General features: G+C 40.6%; 1 protein-coding gene across 2 annotated transcripts in view; it reads left to right on the top strand.

Moving 5' to 3' along the window:
• The window catches only part of FAF1 (Fas associated factor 1), a 218,339-nt gene that overhangs the window by 180,434 nt on the left and 12,965 nt on the right, over positions 1-24,940 (top strand). For both annotated transcript variants that reach the window (XM_018552460.1, XM_018552459.1), the window contains exons 16-18: positions 4,713-4,793; positions 5,714-5,791; positions 15,546-15,761. In XM_018552460.1, coding sequence (XP_018407962.1) covers positions 4,713-4,793; positions 5,714-5,791; positions 15,546-15,761 — 375 coding nt within the window. The remainder of the gene's footprint in view (positions 1-4,712; positions 4,794-5,713; positions 5,792-15,545; positions 15,762-24,940) is intronic.

Below are 24,940 nucleotides of genomic sequence, written 5' to 3'. Positions count from 1 at the left end.
ATATATATATATATACACTATATTGTCAAAAGTATTTGGACACCCCTCCAAATCATTGGATTCAGGTGTTTCAATCCCCTCCATGGCCACAGGTGTATAAAATCAAGCACCTAGGCATGCAGACGCTTCTACAAACATTTGTGAAAGAATGGGTCGCTCTTAGGAGCTCAGTGAATTCAAGCGTGGTACAGTGATAGGTTGTCACCTGTGCAATAAATCCATCCATTCCTTGCTACTAAATATTCCACAGTCACCCGTTAGTGGTATTATAACAAAGTGGAAGCAACTGGGAACAACAGCAACTCAGCCACGAAGTGGCAGGCCAGGTAAAATGACAGAGCGGGGTCAGCGCATGCTGAAGCGCACAGTGCGCAGAAGTCGCCAACTGTCTGCAGAGACAATAGCTAAAGACCTCCAAACTTTGTGTGGCCTTCAGATTGGCACAACAACAGTACGTAGAGAGCTTCATGGAATGGGTTTCTATGGCCGAGCAGCTGCTGGGTGGGCCAACTCAATATTGAACTCTACGGACTAAGACTGGAATGCCATTAGAGCTCATGTGCATGTAAAGGCAGGCGTCCCAATATCTTTGGCAATAGTGTGTGTGTTCTTTTTATTTGTTTGGCTGGAGTTCAGCTTTAAAGTACAAGTAGACATTCAGTAAAGATTGCACTAGTTCATGTTACTTAGCCCTCCTAACCTAGAAACCCCCAACTCAGCTTCTTCAGCAGTGGAAGAAATGTGGATAATCTATGCTAAGCTTGCCATATACCACAAGAATTTCTAGCGTGTGGCCCTGTCATCACTCCATTCGACAAAAGTTGATTTTTCAACCGACGTTTGTCAAAAGAGCCGGTCTGAAAATTCTCAACCGAACAGTAGCTGCAGTCACTGTTCAGGTATTCTGTCAGTATACAATAGCCCAGCTGGGGAGAATTGCCCCATCCATGGGGGAATTCGGCATCTTTTTCCCATTCAGCCACATGAAAAAACGATAAGTGCATGGGTTCTGTGTGTGGAACCTGTAGGTGCTATGTACATTAATAAAAACAAAATATAGGAGTAACGTATAAGTCATGTATGTGTTTTTTCAGCTCTTTCTGTGACTTTCGTGCAGGAGCAAATTAGGAACAAATTAAAATGAGATTACCTCTTCATTTTTTTCCAGGTTCCTTGTCAATCCTGGTGTTTTTCCCTCTATTTTTATCTAACAGCAAGCTACTCTGTTGGTTTTGTTAACAGTCTATTCACATGATCTCATTAAAGCAGAACTGGAACTGTTGAACAAAACTGAAACCCATCTGAGAAAAATACAGTGTATATCTCTCTTGCTCTGCTTCAGTCATGACACACTCCCCTACTTCAAATTAATTCCGAGGGTTTGGAGTCGGGCCCCGCAGAGAGAGTGGTGTAGCAGTTCCGCTGCCATGCAGGGGAGCCACAGGTTCCACCTTTAATTAAATGGAAAAGAAACCACAGGACCTTTGTTACTGTCAGCTCCCAGCAAGGAGTCAGCAATGGGACGTGATCCGGCAGTGACAACTCTACCTGGGCACAGGGGCTGAATTGTTTGCATTAGAGGTGACAATACTGAATCAGATCTAAATGTGATGCTGTCATGAGCTGCATTGCTTATAACAGAGGATGCTGTGTCTGTCCTAACAACTAAATAACCTGAAATGCACACTATGATGGTGACCACACTAAATTCTCTGCTCCAGAATAATTGAAAGCATTCCATAGAAGCTGTAATTTCCATACATTGTACTGATGATGGCTAATAAGTCTAAAACAGCTGTATGCAATATGGAATATAAGGCTGTCTGTGAGCTTGTAAAGCAGCAGGTACATCAGTTGAAAGGAGACAAAAGCTTATTAATTTCATGCACAAAATGAAGAAAAAAAGCCTTTCATTCTTAGGGTCCTAAACCCTTAGTTGATCCAAAGTAAGGGGAAACAACACACACAAAGCATGGTCCAATTTATATCTATATCTTTCAGAAAGAGCACATATGAGATAAAGATAAAAACATCCTTAACTCCATGCAGTTAAAAGCATTAGAGCTGCAGCTAACGATTATTTTAAAAATCGTTTAGTTAGCCGATTATTAAGTTCGATTAATCGGATAAAAAAAAAAATTGGCTCCAGTGATGGACTACTAGTTTGTATTGAGATTGTATTCCATCACGGGAGCAAGCTTGGAGCAGTGGAAGTAAAAAAATTTTTTACAAAGTGTGGTGTGCAATATAGTGAAATGGAAAGTGTAAAATTATACAGCAATCATGGCACTGGCTATAGAGGACTACAAATCCCAACAATAGTACATTATACAGCGCAATGCAAAATACCACCAGCTGTAGAGGACTACAAATCCCAGCAATAGTACATTATAGCTGGCACACAGTGACATGTGATCCGCACAGCTCTGATCAGGAAGGGATCCGTGCACACACCACCTCCTGATCAGCCCATGTGAAAGGGGACTGAGGGCCTGTTCACACGATGTCTGTTTTCTGTGCTGACCTGATCCGTACGCTCCTGCACTAAAAATGCATCCCAATGTATCCCTATGTGTTTTATGGGTAAAAACGCACTGCACTGCAGCTAACATACTGACAGCACCACTCCAGCAAAAAAAAAAATGTTTTTTGTGTTTTTTTAACTGGAACGCAGCAAAAATGCAGCTAAACACATAGCACCGCGTCACCGGTAAAAAACGCGTGACAAACGCGCGTTTCCGAGGACTATTGTATTCTAATGGATACGCGCTGCAAATACGCCCCAAAGAAGCTCCTGTACTTCTTTGGGCGTAGGGCGTTTTGCAGCGTGTTCCTACGCGCTGTTAAACACCCAGGTGGGAACCATGCCCATAGGCAATCATTGGTTTTCACATGTTGAGTGTTTTATTGCGCGTAGGAACGCGCTGTAAAACGCCCAGGTGTGAACCAGGCCTTAAGGTATATGTAAACCATACCATGCTGGCATTTAGTTCAGTTAGCAGGTTTTCTGATGGTGACAACGGTGGACCATGCCTGTTTAGTGTGTGTTGCCATTTGTAGTCAAATCAATAGAACAGTTTCTCTAGATAATGCTAATTATTTTAAAGTAAATGTTGCTTGCCTGTTCTGAAAGCTTTTTAAATTCTTCCATTCTATTCTGTTTAACTACTCCAAACATACATCTAGTGTGCGCTTTCAGTTTGAGCTGTGCTCCATATACACAAAGGTTTATCCAAAACAGCACAAAAATCACAGTAGCCCAAAGCAACCAATCAGATTTCAGATAATTGAACTATGACATTTTTTTTTTTCTTCTGGTTCCAGATCTTTTATGGACTGCATTATGCTTGGTGATATTTGTCCCAAAGGGATTGTTTACTATGATGTATGAGTCATTTTAGTTGTGTTTATTATTATAATTATCTCATCAAAATATTCAACTAATGTGAAGCTAAAAATACAGCCAGTGATTGTTTTGGATTTTTTGTTACTTAAAATATGTAAATAATTTAAAAATATATAGCCTTAATACTAAAATATGACATGGATAGGGAACTTTTTTTTAAATTTTGCAATAAATAGTTATTTAACCAGAGATGGTTATCATTTCTCATTAAGTGGTATTTTATCGCCATCTCAAATGGCTTCATTTTCTACTCTTTATCTATGGATCCCTCATAGAACCTCACAACTGACACCAACCATAAGCTTTGGTATGGTTACATATATACTGATCATTTTTGTTTGGCTTTTTACAAGCAAAATACCACAAAAATTAATAACACAACATGCGTGCGGTACATTTCGTTAAGCCTTATGTTATTACATGTAGTGAATTGAAAATAGTGTTTTAATTGTTATAAATGGCAGATCCAGCTTAAGTAAATTAACCACTTTCCCCCCCCCCTTTTTTTTTCTTCCTTTTTGCCTTATTTTTTTTCTTATTTTTTTGTAACCTATTTTTCTTGAGGTAAAAACACTGTCCAATCATTGATCTACATTACAGTTCTGTAAACTTTGTTGCAGGATTGTACACACTGGTATTACAGTCATGGAGTTTAGTCACTTCCTCCTTCCAAGTGCTGAATGGGGGGGGCCGCCTGTAGTCACATGATCAGTCCAAGGGTTGTAAGAAAAAAAACGCCTGCAATAAGCCAATCGCATGAGCAGAAAATGTCAATGCTTCCATTGTTGCCATGAGTGTTGTAATTACATGGAAACCATATTTATATATTTTTTTACAGCAAATCAGATCTGGCTGATTTTTTTATGGCATTAAAGGGTGACTCCATTTTCATTAAATGCTGATATCAAATACAACGTACAGAATAATTTGCGTTCTAAGACTTTTTGTACTTTAATAAGAAAAATAACTATTTTAAATCAGTCTACAACCAGATCTGATTTTCTAAGAACTGACAAAATCATAAATTACCTCCATGTACTGTATAGGGCCTGTTGTGTACACTGTTAGGGTACAGAACTTTGCAAGAAATGTTATCATTCCCTTTTCATGTGATTGGCTTACTCTTGTCTTTAGTAGTTTTCCTTGTATTGCAACACTTTGGCTGATCACATGACTATAGCAGGAAGCCCTGGTATACAGGGTTTTGAGTCATTTCTTTTAGAACATTGTGATTTGTACAGAGACATCACTAAAGGACTAATGGCACAAATCAGAAATGTTTAATTTCTCTATTTATTCATTTTAGGATGAACGAGAAGCCAGGGAAAATGTAAAGAGAGAACAGGATGAGGCCTATCGTCTTTCTCTAGAAGCTGACCGAGCAAAGGTAGGTGTTCTTCCTGAAGCATGAGATCCATTTAGCGCGGATGTTTATTATACACTGCCCGGCCAAAAAAAAAAGTCACACACACTAATATTTAGTTGGATTACCTTTAGGTTTGATTACAGCACACATTAGCTGTGGCATAATTTCCATAAGCTTAAAAAAAGTTACGACATTTATTTCCGTCCAGAGTTGCATTAATTTTTCCTTTCAAGATTTTATAGTGATAATGGAAGAGTCGGACCACTGTGTAAGCTTTTCTCCAGTATGTCTCAAAGAATCTAAATGGGGTTAAGGTCTGGGAGCCAATCCATGTGTGAAAATGATGTCTCATGCTCCCTGAACCACTCTTTTACAATATGAGCCCGCTGAATCCTGACATTGTCATCTTTGAATATGCCCAATGTGCCATCAGGGAAGCAAAATATCAATTGATGGAAAAACCTGGTTATTCAGGTAGGCACCTAATATTTGGGGCAAATAACATTGCTGAACCTAGACCTATTATACAATGGAAGGCTCTTACCTATTTGCTTAGCTAAATCCAGGTGGTGATTTTTTTTGTTTTTGGCCAGGCAGTGTAAGTTTCCCACTATATATGCCAACATCTGAGTCCTTGAAGTCATAACCAGGCAATGATGGATCCATTAAGACAAATCCAGGGTACCACCACTCTAAACCATGGTTATAACCAAGGATTATTATGAACATGAACATGCTTGTGCCTCATTTGTTAAAAACTGTAGTCTGTTTATGGGATTGCAATAAACCTTTATTACCACTTTGGCTTTGGAGTGCTGGCAGTCTGGGTATGTCTTGCATTTGCATTCACGTGGATAGGTGCAAGACTTTTACAATACTGATACATATAATGTGCAGTAGACTTCTAAAAATCCAAACCATCAAATGTTTTGTTTGCACAGAGAGAGGCCCAGGAGAAAGAGATGGCTGAACAGTACCGACTGGAACAGATTAAAAAAGAGCAAGAAGAGGAAAGAGAGGTAATGAGATTCTGCTTAACTAGAAAAAAAAACCTCACACTTCACAATATGTTCATGTTTTCGTATTAGAGATTTTTACAAATACCCTTAAAATTAATAAAAAGAAAATGCACATTAAGTCTGCATTCACTCTCTGGTGTCTGCAAGCTGCCTCCTATTCTCTGAATGTCGGCTGTATCATATATGCTAAAAGCAAATACTGTGCATTCCGAAAAAGACTTTTGCTGCAATTTTGTTGCAGGGTTCTTGGAGCAATTGTTTCATCACACGTATGGAAATATGCATAAGGCCAATAGAAGTTCTTAGTTGTCTTCCTATTGGGGTTTGCCACCAAACATCACAGCTGCCATTACATTGAACAAAAGTATGTTGTTAATGCCCCTGGTGCTGAATCTGTAGATATCATGCATCAGTCACACACCATACAGTCCATACAGCTGCTTAAAGAATGTCAAAGCGCAAGAACAAAAATGATTATATGGCTGCTTCCAAATCCCCTTCCCCCTTCTGGGTAACCTAGGTTGACATTACTGCTCGTTTTATACACTGGAGTGAGTGAGCGTTGTCACCTCCGGACAGGAAATGTTTTGCTGACAAGGTCACCAAGTGGAAAAAAAAAAGCCTGAAAAAAAGAAAACAAATGCAGCGACCACATCTAAGGCTGCTAAGCTGCAAACACTTTTGTTTTTGGCTTCACATACACTGAGGGTGCCGAAGAAATTAAATGGATGGTATCATCAATCATGAAAGCAAATGTATCTTATGAGCACACCCCATCTTTTAGGAAGAAAGGTTATTTAGTGCGTCATGTCTAGCACCAAAGAGCCAACGTTTCAGATCCACATGGGTCCCTTTATCAAGGAAGCAAAGTGCAAAATCTGAATTGCTCCGGGTTATGTCTCATAGAGAAACTTTCAGTCCCTTTCTAATATTTAAACAGGCTCTAATATCTCCCCTTTTCTGGTAAGTCAGCTAGAGGCGCAAACAGCAAATAACATCATGGAAAAAGGGAATAGAATGGGGTGAGAATGCTGTATTATTCTGTACAGATTGTAAAGGTAGTTTAAAACTGGTAAATAAAAGGGAAAAATTAGCTATGTTTCGGACTCCTGACCTCATGGGCCCTGGAGCATTTGCATCATGCGAAGTCAATCTATGTATGGCTGACATCATAATAAAAACACAAAAACAAAACAAATTGAGTTCATCTGTGAAACACCTGAGGGATCCATTTATAAAGGATGTGCTGTGCGATTCGTACAGCGCTGGACATTCGTCCATCTGTATTTTACCGCATTTGGAAGCCAATGTGAATTATTTGCCTATCCTTTTTTCAAGAGAATTGGCCCATCGTAATAGAGAGATTCCAATTACAAGATTCGTCAGTCACATTTCAAATCCAACACAATTTACGCATCAGTCGCTGCATTATTCTTTGAAAATGATAGCCGAATGCTGTGAAATACAGCCGGAGAAATGTCCAGCAAACATTTTATGCAAATCGTACTTTGTACGTTGGTGTGGATTTAATTGTGCTATTTTTTACCATCTGATTGAGACCTTTGCTATCTGAAGATTTTAGTTCTGGGGTCAGCAGTTATGTTTTATTGCCATAAAGCCAATGTGTTATGCACCTGCCTACAATTGTACTTGTTTTTATTTTAAAAGACACAACGATCATTTTTTTTTTCTCAGTAAATCTCACAAAATCACCGAGTCTGACTTGTGTAAACCTCCTATACCAGACGTTTGCTACTGCTCGGCTGCTCAGAGCCGTCTCCATTGTATACATGTATTTTCCTTTGTAATTCTTTAGATCTAAAGCAATAGTTCCCAGTAAAACAAATAGGCATCCTGTGTTAACTGCATTCATTCTGCTACCCTGCCTTTCACTATAGAGCCGCTTTCACAATGCCTGTTTGGAAACTATATTTTCCTACAGAAGAAAACAAAAAAAAAAAAGAAAAATCAAACTTCATTCTGGCTTTGCGAATGCGGCCAGACTTGCATTGTCTTTAACACAGTGTGCAGCAATGAAAATAATAGATATTTGCTTTGCAAAACAAAAGCCATTTTTTAACAATGCTGTTTATGAAAGAATGCTGTAGTTGAAGTTCAGGGATTACACATAATCTATTATTGTAGAGCTGTGTTTGCTTACATAGAGGGCTTTTTGTTCAGCGCATATATTTGAAATGTGCCTATTGATCTATTCACGGGAAGCCGCCTTGTTTTTTCTTTTTCGGCCCCACTGTCGGCCGTTCGAGTTATAAGCGTCTTCGCGTCATCTAATTGTTTTTTTTCCCCCTCTTTCTAAGTTAGTCTGTCGGTTCGGTATAGTCATTGTGAGGCTCTGTCCTGTGACAACGCCATTGGGGAACCTGCTACATTGGGGAAATAGGAATCCTTCGCACAAAGGGAAAGGGACTCTAATGAGCTACTGTTTATCCTTCTGCAATATAATTGAGGCAGCACAGTAAATAAAATAGCATCTGTTATTGCAGCCGGCAGGGAAATGTCAAAACAACAGAGAGAAACAGGTGCTTTAATAACAATGGAAAGGACAAATGAAAAGCGTGTAGACTTTGGATGAATCTTTCAGTGTCGGCTGAATGTTCTGTAACGAATTCTCGAATCCTGAATAAATCAATGCCCTTTGCAAAGGGTTTGTTTTAAAGCGGGGTGTCTTTTCATGTGTAGATTTTCCATGATTGTTAAAAGATCGAGGTTCCAAAAATGTACTGTATTCACTGCAAACCAGCACGGCTATCACATTTCCTCTTATGAAGGTAGGTTAAGGAGGGGATCAAGCAGATTGCTTCGCTTTTGTGTTCATTACCTAAAGGTCAGCAGCAGAAATGGCTCGTCAATCATGATGTTATCTTATACAAGGGAGAAATAAAAATTCATTTTGCTGGTCCATAAGGGATAATTCAGAAAAGCAGTGAACTCCATCTACCCCTCTGATCAGCTAAAGAGTCTTTGCTGCACAAATTGGGGCGTAGGATACCGCAGTGGTTGACAGTAGCCGGGGTTCAACAAAGACTGGAAAAACTCAATGCAAATAAATCGTTGGAACACGATAACCTGCACCCCAGGGTACTTAAGGAGCTCGGCCAGGTTATAGCCAGACAATTTATTTATCATCTTTAAGGACTCGTTAATGACTGTATGGGTGACTGGCGTAAAGCTACGGTACTACCAATATTCAAAAAAAGGTTCAAGATGCCAAGCGGGTAATTATAGACCAGTCAGTCTAACATCAATAGTATGCAAACTGTTTGAGGGAATGATAAAGGACTAGTGGATTTTGTTTGTGACCAAGGTATTATAAGTGATAATCCTCATGGATTTAGAAAGGACCGTTCTTTGTCAGACCAACCTACTAACATTTTACGAAGAGGTGAGTAGAGATCTGGATGGAGGGAGGTCGGTGGATGTGGTATATCTGGATTTTGCAAAGGCATTTGACATGGTACCACATAAATGCTTAATTCACAAGCTTGAATCGATGGGCATGGTGACATGGTGTGTACATGGATAGAGAACTGGCTACAGGAACGTGTCCAGAGTTTTCGATAAATAACTCTTTTTCACATTGGTCTAAGGTTGAGAGTGGAGTGCCCCAGGGTTCTGTGTTAGGCCAAATACTATTTAACCTGTTTATTAACGATATCGGGGAAGACGTCAATAGCCATGTTTCTGTGTTTGCAGATGATACTAAAATTGGGAGAGTAATAGACACAGACCTAGACATTATAACATTACAGGGGGACCTGGATAAAATAGGGGAGTGGGCAACTACATGGCAGATGAAGTTTAATGTTGAGAAATGTAAAGTAATGCACTTTGGGGTTAGAAACAGGTAAGCGGAATACGCATTAATGTGTACTCCACTAGGGAAGTCAGAAATGGAAAAGAATCTGGGGGTCATTGTACACCAAAGATTGAATAATAGCTTGCAATGCCAGGCGGCGGCAAAAAAAGGGAATGCACTATAGAGACAAAACAATAATTTTGCCACTTTATTGATCACTGGTTCGACCTCATCTTGAATATGCGGTTTAGTTTTGGTCACCAGTCCACAGAAAAGATGTACTTGAGCTGGAGAGAGTCCAAAGAAGAGCAACCAAGCTAATTAAGGGGCTGGAGGACCAAGACTACAAGACAAGGTTGCTAAATTTAAACTTGCTCACGCTAGAAGTGGAGATTGAGAGGGGACATGATTTTGATGTACAAGATGTTCAGTGGTGATGGAAACATAGGCACTAAACTTTTTACTGTAAACTCCGTAACAAGGACTAGAGGCCACCACCTGAAATTGGGGGATAAAAGATTTATCCACAAAGGGCGTAGAGGCTTCTTTTCAGTTAGAGGGGTTACATTTTGGAACTCACTGCCACAAGCAGTGGTATCAGCAAAGAATATTGATTTGTTTAAAAATCAATTAGATTCCATCATAAGAGACTGTAACATACAGGTGTACAGGTACACTTAAATACTAGACCACACAGGGACTCTTATACACACATGCACGCACAAGTGACGCACACACACACAAAGGTTGAACTTGATGGACCTGTGCTTTTTTTTTCCAACCTCAAATACTATGTAACTATGTAAATTCAAGAGGTGAAGGAAAACTGGAGCACTACAGAAATCATTGGAGTCTGAATGTATTTATTTACTTATAGAAATGCACGATAAGCCAACGCATTTCCAAGATTGTAAAGTACCCCCTTCATCAAGGCTCAAAATGCTCTTTATGTCAAACTGCTGGATTCTAGAGTAATCGATCTTTATTCATGGCTAAGCTTCAACAGTTGGTTATTGTCTTTTCTACAATATGACAATCTGAACTTGGCGATTTTGAAGGCCACCAGGTAACTGCCAAACTGAAAACTGTATGTAATAAATTAGTTGAATCTGCTGTTTAGTGGTGGTCTAAATAATGAGGGTTAAAGTAGAACCCCATGGAAAATTATTAACCCTTGCAGTGGGGCTACCCCTGGCACTTCAAGGGTTAAGCGCTCATTTGTTTAAAGGGAGGAAAATGCCAAAGTTATACTCACCAGATCCTCTGAGCCGGCTTGCTCTTAGACCCGGTCCCTAGGCCTCTTTCCTCCTCCGCTCCATCAGTCTAAGGCCCTGTAAATCATCACATTCTGTATACAGTATAAAGGACCCAAGAACGCCAAGGGACATTCTATTGCTGCATCAAAGGAGCCAGGCTGTAGGGAGCATTGTGACACTTTAATTCTGCGAATGATAGCATAAAAACCTGTCTCCCTAGATAAAGTTCTGTGCAGAACTTCCAGCTATCTCTCATCTGTGGTTCACAAAGTGTTGGTCATGGGTATTACCAGAGCAGTAAGACTTGCATACAGTCATGGCCAAAAATATTGGCGCCCCTGCATTTCTGTCAGCGAATGCACCACTTCACGTAGAAATGTTTGCAATTACAAATGTTTCGGCATTCTCATGTTTATTTCTTTTGTTTGTATTGGTATGACATAAAAAGTGGAGTGAAAAAAAGCCAAACCCAACGCATTCCATGCAAAACTGCAAGAATGGACTGGACAAAATTATTGGCACCTTCTCCAAATTGCAAGAAAAAATTGCATTCCAAGTCCATCTCCAGAGATCTTAATGTTCCTGTGTCCACTGTGCACAACATTGTCAAGAAGTTTACAGCCCATGGCACTGGAGCTAATCTCCCTGGACGTGGACAAAAGAGAACAATTGATCAAAGATTGCAACAAAGGATTATTTAAATGGTGGATAAAGACCCACGATCAACTTCCAGACAAATTCAAGCTGACCTTCAGGCACAGGGTACAACCTTGTCAGCTCGCACTATACAAAACATATACAGGTGAAACTCGAATAATTAGAATATCGTGCAAAGTTCATTTATTTCACTAATGCAACTTAAAAGGTGAAAGTAATATATGAGAGAGACTCATTACATGCAAAGCAAGATAGTTCAAGCCGTGATTTGTCATAATTGAGATGATTATGGCTTACAGCTCATGGAAACCCCAATCCACAATCTCAAAAAAGTAGATTATTACATGCAATCAATAAAACAAGGATTGTACATAGAACAATATCGGACCTCTGAAAAGTATAAGCATGCACATGTACTCAGTACTTGGTTTGGGCCCCTTTTGCAGCAATTACTTTTGCACGATATTCTAATTATTCGAGTTTCACCTGTACATCGCCATCTGAATGAAAATGGATGATATGGTAGGAGACCCAATGCTGACACAGAAACATAAAAAAGCCAGATTGGAGTTTGCCAAAACTTACCTGAGGAAGCCAAAATAATTTTGGTAGAATGTGCTGTGGACAGACAAAACAAAATGACAGCTTTTTGGTGCAGCCCATCAATCTACTGTTTTCAGAAAAAGAAACGAGGGCTTTAAAGGAAAATACAGTCCCTACAGTCACACATGGTGGAGGTTCACTGATGTTTTGGGGTTGCTTTGCTGCTTCAGGCACTGGATGTCTTAACTGTGTGCATGGCATGAAATCTGAAGACTACCAAATTATTCTGGGATGCAATGTAGGGCCCAGTGTCAGAAAGTTGGGTCTCCGTCAGAGGTCATGGGTCTTACAGCAGGACAATGACCCAAAGCACAGGTCAAAAAGCACCAAGAAATGGTTTCAGACAAAGCACCGGAGAGTACTGGACTGGCCAGCAATAAGTCCAGATCTAAATCCCATAGCGCACCCGTGGAGAGATCTCAGAACAGCAGTTGGGAAAAGGAACCCTTCCAATCTGAGAGACCTGGAGCAGTCGGCGAAAGAAGAGTGCTCCAAAATTCTTGTAGAAAGGTGCAAGAAACTCATTGATGCTTACAGGAAGCCATTGATTTCAGTTATTTTTTCCAAGGGCTGTGCGCTACCAGATATGAATTGAGGGTGCCAATCATTTTGTCCAGTCCATCTTTGGAGTTTTGCATGGAATGTGTCAGATCTGGTTTTGTTTTTTTCCCTCCACTTTTTGTGTCATAACAATACAAACAAAAGAAATAACCATGAGAATGCCGAAACATTTGTAATTGCAACAATTTATGGCCATGACTGTACATATATAATCCGATCCTGTTAAGATGTTCCCTAGCCTTCTCATAACAGGAGTACTGTAGTTGCACAATGCCTTTGTATAGTGTAATGGAAGAGGGAGGCGGAGTCATTTGCAGACGGTCACCTTTTTTGTTTTTATTGGTCAGTGTTTCTATAATGATCTCAATAAAGTGTATGGACTAAAGATGGCCATACACCTATAGATTATCTGCAGATTTTCTGTGGTCAGATGGAAAAGGTGCAACAGATTCCTCCATCTACACTTAACAGTGTGGATGGAGTAATCTCCACCTGGGCCAGTGTGGATGGAGTAATCTCCACCTGGGCCAATCTGTTGCACTTTTTCCATCTGACCACAGAAAATCTGCAGATAATTGTAAGGTGTATGGCCAGCTTTACATTGAGAGGGCTTGTATTGAGGGTATTTATATAATGTATGTTGTATCTGCAAACAGTGCCTGCTCCTGGGAAAACAGTAGCAATTGGGTACGTATTTCTAATCACCTAATCAATGTATTCCCAGAGAACACTTGTTTGGGCCTGTTATGACCCATCATTGCCTGTCCATGATTGGGAAACGGGTATCTAATGTGTGCGTGTCCCTTTATCTACAGAAAAGAAAACCTTTTTTATTCAGCTGCTCCTTGATCATTTTGTTGCTGCTGTCTTTGTGGTTGTGGTACGTTGAAACAGATTACAAGGCAGACCAACAAACACTGCTGTCTTTGTTGATGGTGGGGCTGGAAAACAGACAAGGTGTTACTGCAAATGAGATGATGATCTACCAGTTTGCAGGCGGATCTGAGGAAGATTTAACTTTTGGGGCGATTGCTTTCTCGCCTGTTCATCTTCAAAGGAACGAGAGTGACCTGTGTGAACTGAGGATAGAGAAGTAATTACACTTCCATTCTGAAGCCTCATTAACCTTTCTGTCCTAACAATTTAATCAGGTGTCCTCTTGGGCAGGGCCATCTGATCTACGGTAATTGGAATTTGTAAAAAGGAGGATTTCTTTTCATTATCTGAACTGCACGCTGTCATCAAGCGAAGGGAAATAAACAGATTTGTCACCTGGCACTCAAATGGCAGCACCTACATTGTCTCAGGATCTTTGACACCTGTCTCCAAATCATTCAGATCGTCAGTATCCAAAGCTTCTAGAAGACCTTTATATAACACAACATGGTTCTATAGCCTGAGTAACATCATTTATTGTGGCATTTCTATCAATTGCTTCAAAAGCTTGCACTACAATCTGTTAGCTAATACTTTGCTATCACCCTAAATTCACAAATCTGTTTTCGATAAAAGCATTTTTGAGGCTTCAAGTCCCACAAATATACATTTGCAGTATAACATTTACTGAGCCATTTGCACTACCCTAAAATACTCCTATAGCAAAACAGGAGAGTATACAGTACTAGAAACAGAAGTCAGAAATATTTATCCCGATCCTTATTCTGGGTCAGTGACCCAAATATTGAAGCCACATCTTCAGCATGTCAGGCAGGTTACTAATGTTTTTATTAGGAAAGGTCAGCAATTGCAATCCTTAGGTTTCTAAAAAAAAGGTTTACTTTGGTCATTAAATCAAACTTCTTAACCTACCTCAATGGAAACCTCTGCAGAAAGCGATGTAATGTTATCCTTCTATTGAAAATGCTAGTTGCTTGATGGTCATGCTGATCCCCCGACTTCATTCCTTTCTGGGTCACTGCCCTTAAATAAGTGTACAGACTGCAAAGTCCCATATTTCTTTTGGTACAGTTTTCCTGTAATCCACACCTGTGGCTGTTTCCAGTACCATACACTGGCTGCTGGACTGAAGAGTAGGCATACCCAGGTCATGACGTGCGTATTTCTAGTGACCCCCAAGTACGCAAAATCTTTTTCTATTATGCAGACTACGACTATGCATTCTAGTCCATTGCTAAACATCTTTATAGGACTATAGAGTCCACCTATATCATTGATTAACAGGGAAGTAGTTGAGGGAAATGTGCACACTGTTCGCTGTTACCATAACAAAGTGCAGTAAGCGTTAGTGACTTCCATGGAGCTCTGGAATTAAATTAAAAATGCACACAACTGCTTAGAGGTACACGTGCTACGTTCCCACAGCTAGTTTATACTGTTGTAGCATTTCACAGATTCACATTAAAGATTATACAAGCACACAACATGTGTTGATGTTGGATCCCTTTGACCTCACCTTATGTAAGCTATGGTAACAGAATGTAGCAGAAAGTCGTACCCCAGTGTAGGTTTTGGAGTTTAGGTTGCCTTCTTCAACCATTAAGGTATCATTACCCTTCACGGATCCTAAAAAAAAAAGGCTGTAGCCATCTTGTTAGAATTTAGACAGAGATGCATTATTTTTGACTTGTAGCCATTTGTCCATCCAGAACTATTGTTTTGCAGGGGGTTCAGCCTTCATTGTTGTGCCACATTTAACATTTTATCAGATTATTGTTGATCATCATTCGTTCAAGATATAGCACTATGGCTTCTGTGGTTCTCTGTACTATGAAAAATATGTCTCGTTTGGTAGTTTTGGTTTTTTTTTTCCCCAAGTGGTGCAAGACAATAGCAATATGTGTCAATGTTTTGGTACAAGCAAACTGATTTGGGTCTCCTTCACCCTCTTTTCTCTTCCCAGGCAATCAGACTTTCCCTAGAACAATCCCTCCCACCAGAGCCAGAGGAGGAGGATAGTGAACCACAGAGCAAACTACGCATCAGAACACCACGTGGGGAATTTATCGAGAGGCGTTTTCTCAGCTCTAACCCCTTACAGGTGCTCTTCACCTTTGTAGCATCCAAAGGATTCCCCTGCCATGAGTACAAACTTCTCAGCACCTTTCCACGAAGAGATGTAAGTATCCCCTATTAAATCTCCTGCGGCTACTATGCTCTGTCATTCCACATTACTGCTCAACTGACCGAGCAGCAAGGTTAAGAATGCGTTCATTTAAAGAACAAATACAGGCTGTACATAAAAGTGCATTCTTTAAACATTGTTAATACATCAGTCAAAACACGGGTCATCCCCCCCAGTGACTTGTATACTTTTAGGACTTTTAATATTGGTACAGTATAAGATCTTTAGCTGGTTGGAGATATGACGGTCACTGGAATTTGGCAGCATCTGGTAAAACTAATCCTTTCTTGGTATTTAAAATATACACTGACCACATTCTACACCTGGAACGTCCCACCAGTTTTTGTTTTTGTAAAGGTCCCTGGATGGCCTAAACTATATGGCCAAAAATATATGGAGACTGCTAGAAATTATTGAGTTCAGATTTATCCAGTGAAGGTTACTGTTAATGCTACAACATACAAAGGCATCTTAGACAATGGTGTGCTTCCAACCTCGTAGTAGCAGGGGAAGGTCCTTTTCTGTTCCAGCATGACTGTGCCCCTGTGCACAATGCCAGGTCCATAAAGAGATAGGGTTTGGTGTAGAGCAACTACATTGGCCGATACAGAGCCCTGACCTTAATCCTGTTAAACACCTTTGGAATGCCAGTTTCAAGCCATACTGTGGTCGGACTGTATTTACCACATGGGACTCATGTGATTGTGCCTAAGGCAGCAGGGTTTCGGGTGCTGCACAGAGCCTTAAAATTTCCCAATGGGATTTCTTAATTTTTTGCTCCCCCCTAGTCTCTGCACATTTGTGGGTAAATTCATCAGTTGAACTATAGGGGTAGGAGACATCCGGGAATGTTGAGAGGAACTAAGCTCTCTGTAGCTTAGGTAACGTGTCCATCTCCATCTCTTTTTCTGCCCTGTAGAAAAGCTGTGCTTACAAAATAGACAGTGTGCAGCCAGAAGTGCTACATTCGTATTTTAGTTTTTGCAAAAATAACCAAATGACGAAAGGAGTGGAACGTGCACAAACCATTGTCATCAGTTATATGTGCCAAGGGTAACATGATGCCTAAATACATCCCTGAATCTTGATAAATAATACAAAAGCCTTTGTCAGATATGATGTTGTATTGCAAGCATGCTAAATAATAGTCTTTACAATTTTTATTTTATTTATTTAACCTTTCTTGCACCTGTGTGCCTGTATAAGCTTTTCTATTCAATGCTTCTCTTGGGAAGTGCATAGAATGCTACATTACCCAATGAGTTATCTTACCCTTGAAGGCTCAGTGTAAGCCCTGGGTGTGGAGCCTAATGGTGCAATACTCAATTTTAAAAGCACTTGGGTACCCCACCACCCTATTTATCCTAGGGGGTATAAGCAATGCACAAATATGTATGTACAGTATATGCGCATGCCTTATTTTTAATAGTATACATAGCCATGTTATATTATCTGAGTGAAATCAGTGATGGTTCGAGATGATTTTTGACTAGGAATAAAGCTTTTTCTTTTTCGCACTTCTTACAATTTTTTGACATATAGAGCAGTGAAATGTTATATTTTGGGACTATAGTAACCTAGATAAAGGAGGTTTGGAGGGTCCTAACTACCTTTAAAAAGGCTTTGTTTTCCAATAGTCATTAAGAGCCCATTCACACCAGGGTGGTTGCGGATCAGCGCGTTTACCGCGCTGATTTCAAAAGGGAGGTTTAGGGAGTTTCTAATTGCGTTTCAGCACTGAAACGCAATTAAGAATGCCCAAAACCACGCTCATCAGTGCGGTTCCATTGAAAGCTGTATGGAAACTGCACGGATCAGCGCGGCAAAAATAGTGGAGGAACCCGTTCTGGAGCGGGGGGGGGAGGGGGGCGGTTTCGGATCGCACGGTTGCATGATCTGTCCCCATAGCAATGTATGGGATTGTTCATGTCGTTGGATCCATGCGACCGAACCGCCCCGGTGTGAATGGGCTCTAAGAGACCCAAAGGAGGGTTGAGTGAAGATTTGTACTCCTTTGTGGCAAAATTAGCAACAGAAGTTTTCGTTTTCTTTCCTCTGAACTAAAACTGCTGGAGTTCAAGAGGCTGAGCTTGATGGACATTTTTTCAACATTTTGTTTACTGTGTCCATTCAGTTCCTTTTTTTTTTTTTTTTTTAAATCTTTAACAATTTTTTATAAAGACAATACATCACAAAAAGGGACAACAGGATATTTCAGAGAACATTCACACAGAAAACCTTTCATAAAGGTAAGGTAATATCCATGCTCCATTCAGTTCTTGAACAGAGTTCAATAATGTATTTATTGAAATATGTTCCCTAATAGCCACAAAGAATTTAATTTCACTTTATGTGCACCGTTTTTGCAATCCTAGATACTGCTATATAATAGCAGTGACATCATCACTGTGCTACACATAGCCTGAACAAAGCTGTGGGAGGGACCCAGCAGACTCCACCTACTACGGGAAGGGGCGGAACCACAAGACTAGTCACTCTGCTCAAGGAGAGAGTGGCAGTGACTGGTCTTCATTACAGGAAGCTCCTACCCTACACAGAAGCAAAGTTTCACACCGGATTACTGCACAGATCTGGAAGAAATACTCAAAGCTCACCAAGATTCAAGGAAGAATACACATGACTCTTTTGTGTTTTAGATGTTTGCTTGTTCCAAAGTTCAGCTTTAAACTATGAAACATTTTTTAAAAGCCACATTTAGTGAGCTCTCTGCTTTTTTCATGTGTATATGCGTTACCTGTACAACCTAATTGGGTATAAATATTTCTAAACGATGCCTCTTTGCTTTTGTATAACCTAGCTAGACTACTACCGTGTTTCCCCGAAAAAAAGGCCTACCCCGAAAATAAGACCTAGTTGTGACCATTCCCAGGGCCGGGGGTGTCATAAAGTGGAACTTGAAGAGCCGCGGGAGAGAATTAGCGGTGCCAACAAAGCCAGCAATAGAGGAAGCGAAGGCGGCAGTGGATGGAGCAGAGCCGCATAAGACGATGCTTCCTCTATAGCGCTGGCTCCTGTCACAGGTAGAGTGATACCAAATGCATTCTGCCTGTGAGGAATCGATAGTGAAAGTGCGCTTCGCTCGTTCTGGTTACCAGAAATATCCTGAAGCCCAGCTATAAGCTATTGAAGTGCGATCTGCACTTCAATAGCTTATTTGAAGTGTAAAGGTGACACTGGGGGTCCTTTGGACCCCCAGCATCACCTTAAAGAGTACCTGTCACCACCATCTGCTATCACATGGTGGGCTACTAAGCCCCCCTATGTGATAGCAAACAAAGTAAAGTTAAAAAAATAACAGTTTTTAAAAGTAGAATGAAATAAAATAAATCTAAAAATAATTGTAAAAAATGTTTTAAAGTCCCCCGCGAGCGCGCGCTTCGCCACATAAACACGCGTCGGGTGCGCCTATGCATGAAACCGACGAACGCGCTATACATGTTGGATATCGCCCCGCACGCCGGAGTGAGAACAATAATTCTAGGGCCAGTATTTTTGGGCAACTCCAAATTGATGACCTGTGGGGGCTTTTAAAGCGTCGTCTATGGACTATGGGGTACTGAGGTTTGTCGCTGTTTCACGGACGCACACAATTTTTAACCTGGGCATGTTGGGTATCTAATTACTCGTTGTGACCTCATCTTTTATATTTTAAAATGGGTATTTTATTGTGTTTTGGGGCATTTGAGTACATTTTTTACTAAATTTTGGGGTTTGATAAGGAGTTGCGCTAATATCGTGCAACATAAAAATTTGCAACTGCCACCATTTTATTCTATGGGGTCTTGGCTTTCAGAAAATATATAATGTTTGGGGGTTTTACGTCATTTTCAGGCCTAAAATGTGGAATATAACATGGGTGCAAAATAATGAAAAAAAGGCCTCAGTCATGAAGGGGTTAAAGAAAGTATGATAGGTGAACTGCTGGTTTGTGCGGCCTGGATCTGAAATGTAAGAAAAAAACATTTTTACTTGCAGTAGCCAATCATATTCAGACCTGCACTGTAAACTAATTTTTGGGGAATGAGGGGAAGAATCTGATGCTATTCTAGTTGTTATTATCTGTAGCCCTAGTATCTCGCTGCATCACCTACTCACCAGCTCAGTCCTGGCACCTTGAGATGTTGTAAAGCTACAAAAGAAGATGCAATAAATGAATTGTTTACATCAGAAAGCAATTTTGTTTTAGTACTTAGCAGCTGTCCAAGCTCTGGAGGAACAAGTCAAGTGTGGTTTTTGAACAGCCAAGATCAATGAAACGTCTGGTTCAACCCACTAACAGGAACAAGGTTGGGGAGGGGAATGTGTTTGGCTGAGCGATAGCTTTAGAATTCAAATCCTGTTGAAATTTCCATCTTTATCTTTAAACTATCAAGACTTTCAAGGTGGGATTGGTTAAATGCATAGGTAGAAACATATTTAAGAAGCTCTATCCAGCAGAGAAAAGAGGAGTCATTATAGATGTAAGAGGTCTAGCAAGGGATTTATTTAATAAAGTTGGATTTGGGTAGAGCAGATGCCTGGCTAATCTGACTTGTGTCTGACCTGCCCACTTCCCCCGCTTTATATGAGCAGCAACGTCAGCTCGGATGAGGGGAAGCGACTCATTTGTAGATCATTTTATTAATAAACTGTTTACAAAATATTTACAAGCTGCATACAGAACCGAACACCGGGGGCTTAAAAATGACTAATACAGCTGAAGCTCCGAGATGTCTCTGTAATATATTCTAATCTCCTTAGAGCCGGCGATAATTAAACTGGAAAGAATACAATTTCCAGCAGGCCAGGAACTGCAAGTACTTATTGGGAGATTATGTAGAATGACTTAACCCCTCCTGTACTATGGCACAGAAGCTGATTTAAAGTGGACCTAACAGTAGATATCAAAGTTCACGTAAAAGAAAAGTATGGGGTAAGTGTTTTTCCCCATAGTTCTCCTTAGAATCACGGGAAGACATATACTAGCGTCCTCCCGTGACCCAAAGCTCGCAGGCTATTGCCCATGATATACTGTGAGCACCGCAGGCGGGACGGATTCCGACATTACTGTAGAGATCCACCCAGCTGCTTGATTGACGGCTGGCTCTGCCTATCTAGAGGCAGAGCCAGCTGTGCCCCCCCACACACACACACTTTCCCCGTTTGTTCCTCCAGTCAGAGCTGGAGAATCGGATAGGGGAGGGGGGAATCGCTGCAGGGAGCCGTGACTGCCAGTCACTGTTCACTGCAGGGAGACCATCAGGAAGTGAGCAGATCGGTGCCTGTTTCTGCTCACTTCCCGATCGACGGAGCTGACCTGTGACAGCTTCTTTGTCACAGGTCGGCTCTAACTATGAGGATGAGTGAAAATCACCCACCTCATAGATCTCCTTTAAATTAAGTCTGGAGCTTGAAAACTAAATTATTTTGAGCAAAAAAAGTACTTCTTGCTTATCATTATAACACATCAATAATATTATACTATGCTCTTTTAATTCACATGTATATCTAAAAAACAATAGAGAAGATTTTCCTTATTAGTATTAGTTTGGCCTTATTTGATTACATGGTGCAATAATCCATAACAAGCCATCTCACTTCTTAAAGTGACACTAAACTCAGGAGTTAAATCTTAAAAATGCATTCATGCACCTTAACTATTAACAAAAATGTATCTTATTTGTGTATTACTCGGCTGTAGATCCTCAAACCTTCTCGGAATTGGTGCTGACACTGTCCTTCCTTCTGGAGGGGGGCTACTTTTGTCCCCCATGGTCCCTGTGTGTGTTGTAAAGTAGCCACTGCTCTGAACTCTCCCGTGATAGACTACAATCTCATGTTTAGTTTACTAATTTGTGTTTTTGTTAATAGTTGGGGTACTTGAATGCATTTTTAAGATTTAAAGTTGTATTAAACTCTCCCACTTGTTTTAATAATGAATCCAGATCAAACCAATATACATTGCCCAGCAAATCATTGCTTCTCATTTTTGCCCAAACACTTACAATGATCATGTTACTGAACAGCTGTTTCCAAGTCTCCCAGCTCAGCTTCCCTGAAATTCCTGCCCAGTACAAAATCACAAAGGACAGAGCAGTCTCCAGCCACTGTTCATCTACTAGCTTGGAGCAGGGGGGAGGGAAGTAGCTTTATTTGCTGTGTGTTTGTGGAGACACATACAGCTTACTAGCGCACACAAGGGTGTCTCCATAGGACCCTGCAAGGGAAAGGAGTCACTCTAAAACAGAATATCAGAACCTGTGCTCAGGGACCAGCTGACTCTACAGGAAACTACAACTTTAAACATCAAGGAGCAGCGTCCATTGTAAGTGATTTCATCAGCCTTTGAAATAGATTAAAATCCTTTTGACTTCAAGATCACTTTAATTCCTGAGTTTAGTGTCACCTAATGTATTGTATATACTCTTGCTGTATATGTATGTGTGCCATACCTGTTCTTCTATATGTTTGTGTGGCACAGAGCTATTCTGCAGGCTTTGCCCTGTAAGCCCACTTGATGCATCACTATTATTGGGGGAAAAAATTAAAAAGGCCCGGTTTGTAATAAAAGATAAAAAATACTTACCACTACCTCAAACCCTGACTTTGATCTTTTCTTTCTTGTAGAGATACAGTGATTGAAAAATCGTTGGCATTCAATACGCATTTCATGTGTTTTGTATGCATGCATCCCCTGCTGCACGTTGTGGTTCCACTTCCTGGCCATTACTTCACTTTGCCTCTGCACGGATATAGTAATGATGTTGTTGGAACTACAACATGCAGTGTGGATGCAAACATCCAACATTCCCCAAAGCGACGCATACCAGAGGTTCCTCTATGCCAAGTGACCCTTTGAGGAAGCTCTATATTTAATACAGTAAGAAAAAAAATGTGAAAGTCATTAAAAATTGTTGTGAGTTAAAGTCCAGCTCCTTCTAAAACAGATTTCATTTTGGATAGAGCGTGGAAGGGTTACAGAGGAAGTGACACCTATTAGGAGAAATTATTTTCTTTCCTTGGTGATCCTGCTGCTGGAGATGTATCGCCAGCAGCAAAATCGCCCATCTGACATTAGTGACAGTGAACATGTTCGAGGAGAGTCTTATGGAATGAGAACGGTGGTTTTAGCAACCTTATGTGTTGGAAAATATATCATCAGCATATCCTAAAGGTATAAAATAAAGCATACCCTAAAGGTATTAAATACCACAAATGTATAATTGTTATATCTATGTAATTTTAAAGAACAACTCCAGACATACATATTCTTAACCCTTGCAGTGGGGCTACCCCTGCACTGCAGGGGTTAAATGCTTGTTTTCCTCTAGGGATGAAGATACCAAAGATATACGCACCTGAACCTTACAGCCAGCTGGTTGCTACTCCAGTCCCTACAGTCTGTCTGCTCCGCGGCAAAAAAGATGGAAAAGTCTCGGCGTCCTCAGGTCATATATACTGTATAGCACATGATGACTCGCCAGAGCGAAGGGGAAGAGAGGCTCCAGGGACCACTGGCTGTGAGGTTCAGGTGAGTATATCTTTGTTATTTTCATGTCTAGATGAAAATGAAGACTTAAAAGTGACATCAAAGGCTATTCCCCCCCCACCCATCCAATGTTAGTGTCAGGACTTACCTTAAATGATGCCTCTTTATCCGATCATCTTCTTCTTTCCTGTCCTTTTCAGCCGTCCCTCCAGCGCTGGTGCGGGTCTCTGATCTAGCGCTGACTACTCTGTCCCCTCTTCTCTGATGTCCCGCGGAGTCTGTCAGGGTGCACGCTGCTCCATATACTTACTCTGTGTCTCTCCTCGTCTCCCGGCCGAACATCTGAACTGCGCATGCGGCCGCCCCAAGATCCTTTGCGGCCGTCCGAGACTCTTCAGATGTTCGGACGGGAGCGCGTGGGGAAGACGCAGGTAAGTTTAAACCTGTTACAAAAGGTTTTGGGTTTTTAAAAAAAGGTTTTGCAAATATCTAATGCTTGCTAACACTAGATATATGCAAAAAACGTGAGGGTTTACTAACCCTTGCAAGGATTAAGAATATTTATGCCCGGAGTTCTTCTTTTAATATTCCCATCTAATAAAGATTTTTTAGATACTAAAGGAAAAAACATCTATTGAATAGTTGACATGTCTAGATTGTTCTACAGCCCAGGAATTTCATTTTCATTAATTACTTTTTTGGCACATATCCCACGAGATCTATAGTTTACAAGCTGCGTGAAATGTCTATTGTGTTATGTTCATACTGGCTTTTTGGTAAACCTGATCTGGCTAAACTTTCAAGAGTAAACCTGCAGCCTTTTACTGTATCGGCTCTGGTTTACACAAACCTGTATGGTGGAATGGGAAGGGGTGCAAGTCACTTAAGGTAATCCCACTGTTGATGGAATTGCTTAATCATTTCAAACCAGTTTGTTTTGTTCAGTGATGGTGTGATCTGCTTAAATCCATTTAATTGGCCACTTCCAACAAACAAGTGCGATAACATTCTGGCAGCTAAGTAACCGTGAAATAAGAGGAAAGCAAAACTTTTGCTACTTGTGGAAATGTTGATCCTCCTATGGATTGGTCTTAAAGTGTACCTGTCCATTCGGTGGGAAGCAACAGTTTTGTATACTTAACTTATATTCAATCTGACAAACCGCCTAGATCTTTGCCATGTTGTAAGGCGTTCCAGAGGATGGGAGAGACTCTAGAGAAGTCCTGGAGGCGAGTATGGTAGGAGTGGACAAGGGAGCTGGAAAGCCTATATATACATCTATATATATATATATAGATATATATAATTACACATTACACACACAGCTATTCCTCACTTAATGACCGAGATCCGTTCCTACGACTAGGTCGTTAAACAAATTGGTTGTTAGGCGAGGAACTGTATACAGTATTGGTATGTATTATAGTATTCGTATGTATTAGTAATGTATAGTGTTGGAGATGTACTGTACAGGGTACTGTAAATCTGTAGATACAGTACTTACCGAGAATAGCAGCGGAGAACGGAGTACAGTACTGTATGCAAGATGAGATGCCGCACTGCCGCTGCTACATTCCCGCAAATACGGTCGGAGAGCTGGTTGTAAGTGCGAGTGGTCGCAACACAGGTAGGTCATTAAGTGAGGAATAGCTGTGTGTGTGTGTGTGTGTGTGTGTGTATGTGT

This window comes from Nanorana parkeri, unplaced genomic scaffold (assembly GCF_000935625.1).
Source record: "Nanorana parkeri isolate BGI_ZX_2015 unplaced genomic scaffold, ASM93562v1 scaffold89, whole genome shotgun sequence".
Taxonomy (NCBI): Eukaryota; Metazoa; Chordata; class Amphibia; order Anura; family Dicroglossidae; genus Nanorana; species Nanorana parkeri.
This window is presented reverse-complemented; position numbering and strand designations above follow the sequence as displayed.